The 10,884-nt window shown below is 32.9% G+C and overlaps 1 protein-coding gene and 1 pseudogene across 1 annotated transcript; both read right to left on the bottom strand.

Moving 5' to 3' along the window:
* Positions 1 to 905: 905 nt before the first annotated feature.
* On the bottom strand, positions 906 to 1,948 carry LOC131041258 (G-type lectin S-receptor-like serine/threonine-protein kinase At2g19130; annotated as a pseudogene).
* Positions 1,949 to 2,092: 144 nt separating this feature from the next.
* On the bottom strand, positions 2,093 to 2,665 carry LOC131041261 (G-type lectin S-receptor-like serine/threonine-protein kinase At2g19130). The gene has a single exon (XM_057974285.1). It carries the CDS (start codon positions 2,663 to 2,665, stop codon positions 2,093 to 2,095), a length of 573 nt encoding a protein of 190 aa, XP_057830268.1.
* Positions 2,666 to 10,884: the final 8,219 nt, after the last annotated feature.

Consider the following 10,884-nt stretch of genomic DNA (forward strand, 5'->3'; position numbering starts at 1 on the left):
CATAAATCTCCAACAAATTCTATAGAACCCTCAAAACATATAAAAGGATAGAAAGCATTGTTTTGATACTAGTTGGTATAGTCTAGATCTAGGTGTCTAGTTAAAGGTGACCTAATATATAAGTCTAATAGACCTTGAATATACTCATGAACGCCAAATACAATAAAATTCTAATTTATTTGTATTAAAATTGAAATTGCCCTTACATGATTTACAACACTCTAAGAATGAAATGTCCTAAGTATTTCAAATTAAAAAATAATGGTAACTAATCAACTCTATTTCTTTTATAAATATTGAATGAACTAGTTTTTTCACTAGAAAATCTCAAATCATCGAACGATGTAAATGAAATTCATTCTCAAGAGGTTGGCATGTATGTTGACAAAAGTACAACAGTTATTTGAGTCATATTAGACATATTACATTATTTTTATTTTTATTATATTAATGATTCTATGTGATATAAGGATTGGGTTTATTTCTTCAATAAATTATAAGTGCATTAACAAAAATGTTGAACATGCTAAAATTCAAATTTAGAACCTACTTTGATTACTTAGATTTTGCACCATTAAGTCACTCGCCCTTTCATCATGATAGAAACACTTAAAATGTATCAAGAATATTTCAATTCCAACATACCCTCCAATATACATTCATGTTAAGATTAACTATGATAATAATTTCCACTATTTTGCAACAAAAAATATTTTACTAATTTTCTACATAAATAAAAATTTGGTAATAGAAAATTTCTCTCTAACAAAATTGTATTGCAATTAAAATAATTATCCACATGCCCGTCAAACATCTAATTCAAATTGCTAATAATTAAAATTAAATTTATATTTAAATGTTAACTGCTGTTTAAGCCTAAATATCATGCTTCCTACTCGGTTATTCTAATGGATAACCTCGCCATCGCTATCGCTGTCAGTCTCGCTTCTGTTTGCTTGCTTGTCCATGTTCGAAAAGATCTGAACCTGTCGAATTTGAGGCTGCGTCTTCCCTTCCAGCAATAGCACCACTTGTCCCATGCTTGGCCTCACCTCCTCATCCTGTTCAATGCATAACAACCCTACAATACTTGCTCTTCTCACCTCCTCAAGATCTCTCTCCTCTGCGATGCCCTCCTCCACAATATTAATCGTGTTGCCGTTGTAAATTTGAGTTGCTGCCCACGCGGGAAAGTAATACTTACTTGAATCTTGCTCTTTGAAATCCAGATTTCTTCGACCAGAAATGATTTCCAAGAGAGTCATACCAAAACTGTACACATCAACCTTGGGAGTGATGGGAAGACCGGAGATCCACTCTGGAGCCAAATACCCTCTCGTTCCTCTTGTTGTGGTTAGAACGCGGCTGAAATCTCTACCCACAAGCTTCGCCAATCCGAAATCTGCTAACTTGGCTTAAAAATTATTGTCCAGAAGAATGTTCTCAGGCTTAATATCGCAGTGAATGATGCAATCTCTGCATTTTTCGTGGAGATAATGTAGCCCTCTTGCAGTGCCTAATGCAACATCAAATCGGGTCTTCCAATGAAATACACTCGGTTTGCTTTTCGAACTACTTGAGAAGGGTAAGTATTCAGAGAGCCGTTGGGCATGTAATCATAAATCAGAAACCTTCTCGATCCTTGTGCACAAAACCCTCGAAGCCTGACCAAATTCACATGTTGTATGATTCCAAGAGAACTGATTTCCGCTCGGAATTGCTTCTCATCTTGTCTTGAACCCTCCATTTTCTTTACGGCCACAAGCGTGCCGTCTATTAGGATTCCTCTGAACACAGTGCCGAATCCTCTGCTCCCCAACTTATACCTGAAATTCCTAGTTGCAATCCTCAACTCCATGTAGCTAAACAATCTAAGAAAAGAGTTCGCGGGATCTGCATACCTCTCTATCAATCGTAGCCGATGTCCCTGCGGATGCCTCCACCACATTAAAGTTGAAAAGATACCCAAAGCAACGACGAGAGCACCAACAATACCTAGCACTACGTCTACGATAGCTGCTGTTTTGTGTTTGGAGGAGGACGATTTATCAGTCTTGGGAAGTGCAGAGGCAGCCACTCGAATAAAAACATTTCAATTGCTTTTGGGTTCACTTTTATACATATTTAACAAATCTCCTGACCAGATTTGGCACGGCCTGAAAGGCGGTTTGAAAGTAAACGCAGTGCACGAGCAATTGAGGAGGCGGGCTTTCTGGCAATCATTCTTTGTGGTTGCAGGGTATGAGGAAGCGGAATCAACATTAGGCGACGTGACGCTCGGCTCGAGGAATCCGTCCGTGCTGCTATTTTTAGTATCACAGTTTAAGGGTCTTTGCCGAACACAGCCACTGGACCATGACTCTCGCGAATCCCAGGCCTGGATGTCTGTGGGGGTGAATCCTTCCACACAGCTGCAGAATTGAATATCGTTGGGGTTGCAGTTTCCGTAAGCGCCGCACAGACCATATACGGCACATTGATCTCTTGGTTGAGACCAGAACAAGTTCCACTTAGCGTCATCAAGCAGTGCATATTGCTGAATTTCTCCAGACTTAGCTAGGACGGAACGTGAGAGGATATTCTTCATGGGGTTCAATGTATATGTAACATAGAAACCAGACTTGGTATTTTCAACGCTGATATTGTAGAAGCCTTTGTTTGTCATTTCTGGAATTTGACTGAAAACATTACCGTCCCAAGTTCCGCTTGCCCAATACTTTACAGAATTGTTCCATGTTAGCAATAATTGTTTGGCCCCAGATGGATTCACCTGATAGGAGAAAAGCCCAGGAGCAGGATCCAATGACAAGAGACTAGCTTTTGCTGTCCACCGAACCTCATCCCTGGCAATACGGTATCAACTGGATAGTCGAAACTCTGCCAAAGAGTTTCAGATTTATTGTCAACACCGAGCATTACAAAATTACCAGAATCTAATATCACAGCCTGGGAAGCCTTCTTGGTCAAATTGACCGACCAAAGAGATGCACCCGTTGCGTCAAACAGTCCCAGATCACCTTCTTTTGACAGCTTCAAAACCCCAGACCTGTTTCTCGCGGGAGTCTCCCTGTTAGCCACCCAAACGATCGTCTTCTCTGCCAGATTGGCATACCAGATGCCGACATACCAGTTACTGGTTCCATTTGGGTTGAAGAATCCCAATTCAAATGTACCATTCATGGAAATTATTGTCTGGTTTCCAGTAAGCGAAGAGTCCAAGGAAAGAGTATCTCTACCCTCGATTGCAGCACTACAATTTTCAGTTGAATAAACACTGTACAAACAAAATACAGGCTTAAGTAGAATTTTTCCCTGATTCCCCCCCATCGCTAAAGTGTTAGAGATGGAACGAATCACCCTCTAGCGTCGAAGTAGAAGATAACGTCCCCCGAGAGAGAAACCTCGGTTCCAAGAGACCATTCCATTTGGAAAGTCGCAATTTCCCAGACGTGAAAGGTGCAGATTCATGCTAAAGAGGTTGTAGTGCATGCACACCGTCCCTTGAGGCAATTACATTAATGGTGACATAAATTTTGAAGCTGATTGGCATTGACAAAACAAAGTTGAGGGTTAAAAATATAGTGTTTTGTTCCAAGCGCATGGAAATTTCGTTCCTTGCGGTGCGTGTGAAAGAGTTGAGAGAAACTTCAAAGTCGACGTCTTTGCAAAAGGCGGTCGTCGTTGAAAATTGGGCTTTACCTAGTCGTGTGCAAAAGTCCTGTCATCGTGGAAAAATACAAAAACTTTGTCTAATTAGCACCAAGTCATCCACGTTCCACGACTCTCAAGCAATCGCGTCCGTTTCATCCGAATACAACATAATTTACAAATGAAACTTTGTATACAGTAATAATTAAAAATATAAGTATATTCTATGGGTATGAAATTTTTGGTATGATTTTTGTTTTATATATTTAATCTTTTATATTTTTTTAAAACAATATATGTTTTAGTATTTGAAGGCTAATTTTGAATGGATAAATGTTATGGAGAAATTGTTCAATAAGTAAAATTAAACTTTTAAATTTACACTCTGAATTGTAAGCTAATGAATCAATAAAAGTGATAATATTGTGAATAAAAATAATCTTTCCTTAAGATTGACTTAGGTTAATTAAATCAAATACACACATAAACATAAATTAATCCAAATTAATTAATTTGAATATTGAGTATTGATATTTAAACAATATATTGTAAGAAAATAATTGCTATAGATTAGAGTATTTATATTTGAGAATGGTGATAGAAATCCTCAAACTTATCTAGAAGTTGTAGAAAATCCTCTTTGGGAAGCCGCTATGGATGAGGAGTACAATTCTCTCATTGAGAATCAAACTTGGTACTTTGTTCCACTTCCACGTGATCGCAAACTTGTAAGGTGTAAATGGGTCTACTGGACAAAGAAATCAGTAGATGGCCATGTAAGCAGATACAAAGCAAGGTTGGAAGCCAAAGGCTTCCAACAAGTTCATGGAATTGACTATGATGAAACTTTTGATCCAGTGGCAAAAAATTAACTCCATTCAGTTAGCTCTTGCAATTGCAGTAGCAAGAAGGTGGAAGATTCATCACATGGATGTAAAGAACGCATTTATTCATGGTGGTCTCAAGGAGGAGATCTATATGGAGTAGCCTCAAGGGTATGTCCAGAATTCCTCATTGGTATGTAGATTCAAGAAGTCACTCTATGGTCTTAAGTAGACACCTAGAGATTTGTATGCTAAAATAGATTCTTATCTTCTATCTCAAAATCTCATGTGATGCAAATATGATCCAAACATTTATATAATGAGAATATTTGACTCTCTATCGCTTATAGTACTTTATGTAGATGATGTACTAATAACAAGTGATTCAATAAAAGCCATTGATGCAACCAAAATAACTTTGCATGATAGATTTTCCATGACAGACATTGGTCTCCTCAACTTTTTTCTTGGTCTTGAAATCAGCCAAAATGAATCAGGTGTCCAAGTTTCTCAATCCAAGTATGCAAGGGATCTCCTAGCTCAATTTCATATGAGTGACTGTAAGCCAAAACCCACACCTTTCTTGTCGAGGGTAAACCTTGAGGATGACAAGGACACACCATTGGATAAAGCTTGAGGGTAAAGCTTGTGGGGAGTCTTCTTTATCTCACTCACTCTTGTCCAAATCTATCATATGTAGTGGGTGTTGTTTCCAGATACATGAAGGAGCCACATAAGCTACATTGGAAGGCTGCCAAACATATTATTTGATATGTTCAAGGAACCATCAGCTATGGGATTCATTATTCCACAAGATGTACCTTGGATCTAATTGGCTACATTGATTCTGATTGGGTTGTAGATCACATTGATCATAAGTCCACTTCAGGCTATATCCTTAGCTTGGGATCCAACCCCATTTGTTGGTCCTATAATAAGAAATCTGCCATTTCTTTATCATCTGCATAGGCTGAAAATCGAGGTCCAGTCAATGTTTTCATCAACCAACCATCATTTCATGTGACAACCAAAGTACACTGAAGGTTTGCAGAGATCCAGTACAATGACAAAAGACAAAGCACATCAAAATCCACATGCACTTCATTTGAGATCAAATCAATGATGGCATCATTGATTTGCAGTATTGTCCCACATCTCAATAAATTGCTGACATCTTCACAAAGACATTCACTGAGATGAAGTTTCACTATCTCCATGATCTTCTTGGGGTGAAAGAAATTGTACCACAGTAGTGTTCGCAATTTTTCTTGCCACCTTCAATCCTAAGGAGATACACAACACTAGACTATGTGATTAGCAATCTAGGACATGAAATCAATGCTATCAACAGACTGAATACAAGGAAACGTAACTGAACAAGGCTATACAAGCCTTCTACTCTCTGATCTTCACTAGACTCGGGAGGGCGTTCCTACCGTAGGCCTGAAAATGATAAACTTGTACAAACTAACAAGAAGACCTATTTAAACAAAGAAAATAGTTCTCAGATGTATGATAGTGGGTGCTTGACATCTCACCATTACTTGAGCATAATCCCATTTTGCTCCTTAAAAATACTAAGAACAAAGGCTAATCTAATCCTACTCCTACAACATAAAGGAAAAGAAAAAATGAAATGATTTTGAAAAGATTTGTAACCAACTGAACCAGAACTTGCAAAGAAATGATCAGTGCCAAAGAGAGGGCATTAGAGTCAAATAAAATTTCACCTATGTTGTTACATCCAAGCATGTCTTGAAAGTCTTTTGAATGTTATTAACTTGTAATAATAAGGTCCTACTAAAACAATATCAAACATTCATACTTAATGATCCACCTTAAAACACACAGAATCCTGTTGCATCCATGAAAGCATTTACCCCATTCCTTGAATAGAAGGTAATCATAAAAAACAACTTAGAGCAACAAATGTGCTTGAAGAATGACCATAATAATTTATTATTTCATTCAAAGAAGTGTACATTATTAGTTGGAGACAAACATTTGATAAAATAGAGAAAACATTTGATAAAGCTCTTAAGATCATTTCAAAACATAAAGATCTTCACATCTAGGATCAACTTTCAGATATATGAACCTTACTAAAACACTTTACAATGCACTGTCTACCTTAGCATAGAACCAGGGATGGAACCCTTCAAAACAAGGAGAAATGAGAATAAGTAGACAAGAGAGAAAACCTAACTGAAACCCTAGAATGCATCATAACTTGACACATGTCTTCATCTCCTTGTCTTCCAATTTTGAACCTGCATTTTTCCCTCCAAACTGGATCTTCAATCTGCACTCAAATCTAAATGTAACATCTCAAAATCTGGAAAATCTCCTCAAGAGTGAGCTGTCACATTCAGCCCTGCACTTTCATAAAAAAATTTCATCTTTCCACCACTGTACCCTTACTCGAAACTATGTTTAAAATCTGAAATTTACCATCCTTAGGCACTTGTCAAGTCACCTTTTCTTTTTCCAATGTTTTCCACTTTGAGCTTTTCTTTTTCCAATGTTTTCCACTTTGAGCTCCTATCGCACTTGCTGTAGGAGTTTACTTTTCTCTCTGTTCTAAAACTGAAAAATTTGTCATTCTAGTGAAAGTCAAAAACTGGCTTTTTACTGCACTTTTCTTTTTGTCTTGAAATGGTAAGGAAAAGATCATCTAATCAAGAGATCAAAGATCAGTAAACATTACAATTCTACCTCAATAAATAGAGGTCTTAGACACATTGAATTTCAATTAAGAGTACAAAAACAAACATACATATTCATGCACAACTACAATTATCTTTTTTTCCATACAAATGTACATTTAGAACACTTATTTTTATTTTCACAAGACTGGACAAGCAGTTCTCCTCATACATCTATTCATGCGAAGTGTTGAAAATTAATATACCAACAGAGACCACCAACAATAATTGTGGTTCTCCATTTGGAGGAGGACGAAATGTAGAACCAGCTACTCAAATAGAAACATTTGAATTGCTTTTGTATTTAGTTTTATTCATGTTTAACAAATCTCCTGACCAGATTTGGCACAGCCATGAAGGCAATTTGAAAGAAAACGCAGTGCATGAGAAGTTGAGGAGGTAGGCGTTCTGGCAATCTATCTTTGTGGTTGCAGGGTATGACGAAGCAGAATCAGCATCAGGCAACGTGATGCTCGGCTCTAGGATCCGTTTGTGGACCACAATTTAACGGGCTTTGCTAAACACACCATTGCAGTCCTAGGTTCCACTGTACAAAATTGTTCCATGTTACTACGAATTGTTTGGCCCTAGAAGGATGCGCATGAAAGGAATAAAACCCAAGAGCAGGATCCATCGAGTTTTCCAATATTTGAAGATTATTCATTAATTGAATTTTATGTAGATATAAAGTACTAAGTAATATAAATTATAATAGTCAAATAGAATTATTGGAAAACAATTTTAGTTTAGAATATAATAACAAAAATATTTGATATTTTTATTTTCATTTATATTTTCTTAGACAGATATTTATAGTATGTATAATTATAAAATTTTGCATGTTTTGAACATTATAATAATAAGGTTTAATTAATTATTTTTAATATAATCTATAAATGTTTTATTTATGCAATAGAACTTTAGGGTCAATACAAGTTTTTGTGTGCATTTATTTTAATTAATTCTTAAAATTATTAAATTAATAAATAAATAAAATTATTCAAACCTCACAAATATTTTTAAGATATAAAATCATCAAATTTTTAAAATATAAATAATGTCTATAAATGAAATTATAAAAAAATAACATATGAGATATACTATTTACTAGACTTCTTAAACTAAAAATAATATAGAAAAAATGGCAAAATAGTAAATATAAGTGCAATAAAAATAAAATAACTCTTAAATAAATAAATTAGTTTAGACTATAGTGAGTATAAGAGCTATGTTGGACCTAAGGAATTGTATATATTATGATATATGTTATTCTTGCTACCAATATATTGTTTAGAATACTTAATATATCTTAGTTGGACTATTTTTTTAATGAAATTGAGTTTCATTTACTTTAAATGTATTTTACATTAGAATACTTAATTTACCTTAGTTCATATGAAAGTGAAAAGAATATTTTGATATTTTTTCATGGCTTTACTACTTTGCAACTACCTTAGATTTTGGCCTTCATTTCTATCCATTTATTTGATGTCTCACTAGACTTTCTTATAATTATTTTGATATTGAAATAGTGTAAATCGCTAATCATGCCTATAGTCAAGATAAAATGTTCATATTTTTTTTATAAAAATTTAACTGACTGGAAGAGACCATTTACTGCTTACTTTAATTACCATAAAAAGGTATGATATATAAATTAAATAAATATGATAAAAAATAATATTTATTTTAATGATTGATGATGAAGTATTGTAATATATATTATAAATTAATCCATTGATACTTTGAATTTTTTGATCAGTGGTTTGTAAAAATTAGTTATAGACTACTCTAGATCACTTACATAGTTAGAATCCTAATATTTATAACTATTGAAATGATCTTGGGTAGGGTTAGGAACTTTCATGTGTTGATACGATCTAATAACATATAGATTCCTTTGTCTCTCCTAACTTAAGTTTTTATGTTTGATAATGTGTTTACTAGGATTGACGTTGTTTACAAACATCTTTGGTGAATTTGTCAAAACACAAGGTTCATATTTCAAAGCCTTAAGAAATAGTAAAATATTGTAAATATGGTAAATGACTAAGCTAATATATGGTAGATATTATGAGAAATATATATCAAAATATTCTTTTCACTTTCTTATGGAATTAAAAATGAGAATATAAATACATTAAAAGTAAAATAACTTAATTTCATAAAAAATAATCCTACTAAAGTCTGCCAAGTAGTCCAAACAATATATTAATAAAAGGAATAACATATATCATAATATATATACTTTCGTAAGTCCAATAGTTGTTATGCTCACTTTAGTGAAAATCATTTTATTTACTTAAGAGATATTTTATTTTTAATACACTCATTTTTACTATATATATATATATATATATATATATATATATATATATATATATATATATATATATATATATATATATATATATATATATATATATATATATATATATATATATATAACATTATTTATATTTTAATATTTTGATAAATTTAAATTCAAAAAATATATGGGAACATTGAATAATTTATTTCATATATAAAGTTTATATTTAAAAATAATAATTAAAAGAAAATACTCACAAAAATTCATATTGACTTAAAAAATTTATCAATTAAATAAAACATTTAAAAATGATATTAAAAATAATTAATTAAAAATTAGTATTATAATTTAAGAAACATTATGGTCAATGATTCATTATGTGGTTTTTTTATTGCCTCCAATGGACCTAATCAAGGGGATCCTATTTATCCTTTTATATTTGTGTCCTTGGCAGTGATAACTTTAAGAAACCCCCCCTCAAAAAAGTTATAAAATCTTGGCGAATTTTTATTTATTTTAGATAAAAATAATAATTTTTACTGGCGAATCTTTCATTTTTTAAAAGAAAAAAGTTAATTTTATTGGCGAATTTTTTTACATCAAAATTATTTGGTAGAAAATATTGGCGAATATTAGAAAATAATGTATGCATTAATTACTATTGCACAAAATTTTATTTTAAAAATAAATTCTTATAGTAAAGTAGAGGCCTAAGGTAGAAATCATTAATGAGTTTAAAGGGTAGACACTACTTTATTTAGTTATTATCATTAATTTAAATTAATCTAATAGCCCTCTTTGTATTTGTTAGATAAAATGTACTAAAAATTTGTAATACTCATGGGGCCCAAAATTGTTTGTATACCATTGATTTCCATTGAGGTCAACAATTGAAAAGCAACTCAACCCACATGAGCATTACAACTTGTAGGTACAGTTTACTTCATGGAATGCAATGATGGTCATTAGATTAAATTTTAAATCAATGGTGGCATCTAAAGATTGCTAATAAAACCCTAAAGTAACTAATACTTATGATGTATTACTAGTGAATTAATTTAACTTTTTACAATAAATTATAAAATTTTGGCGAATCTGATACAATCATGTATCAAATATTTTGGCGAATCATTGAGTTAAAAAAGCTAATAAAATAAACTCTCTGACGATTTAAATAAGACTAAAATAAAATTTTGTAAAAATGTGGTGATTTAGGTCACCTTAAAACTTGAATTATTAGCCAAATTTTTATTTTCAAATTTTAAAAAATAGCCAATTGATGAATATTAGCCACTTAAAAAATCACTGGTCCTTGGCAGAAGCCATGCACATATTTATTTACAAATTGAGACCAAATAAGATTTGGAAAGGTATTCAAGTGGCTAAGGACATCATG

This window comes from Cryptomeria japonica, chromosome 6 (assembly GCF_030272615.1).
Source record: "Cryptomeria japonica chromosome 6, Sugi_1.0, whole genome shotgun sequence".
Lineage (NCBI taxonomy): Eukaryota > Viridiplantae > Streptophyta > Pinopsida > Cupressales > Cupressaceae > Cryptomeria > Cryptomeria japonica.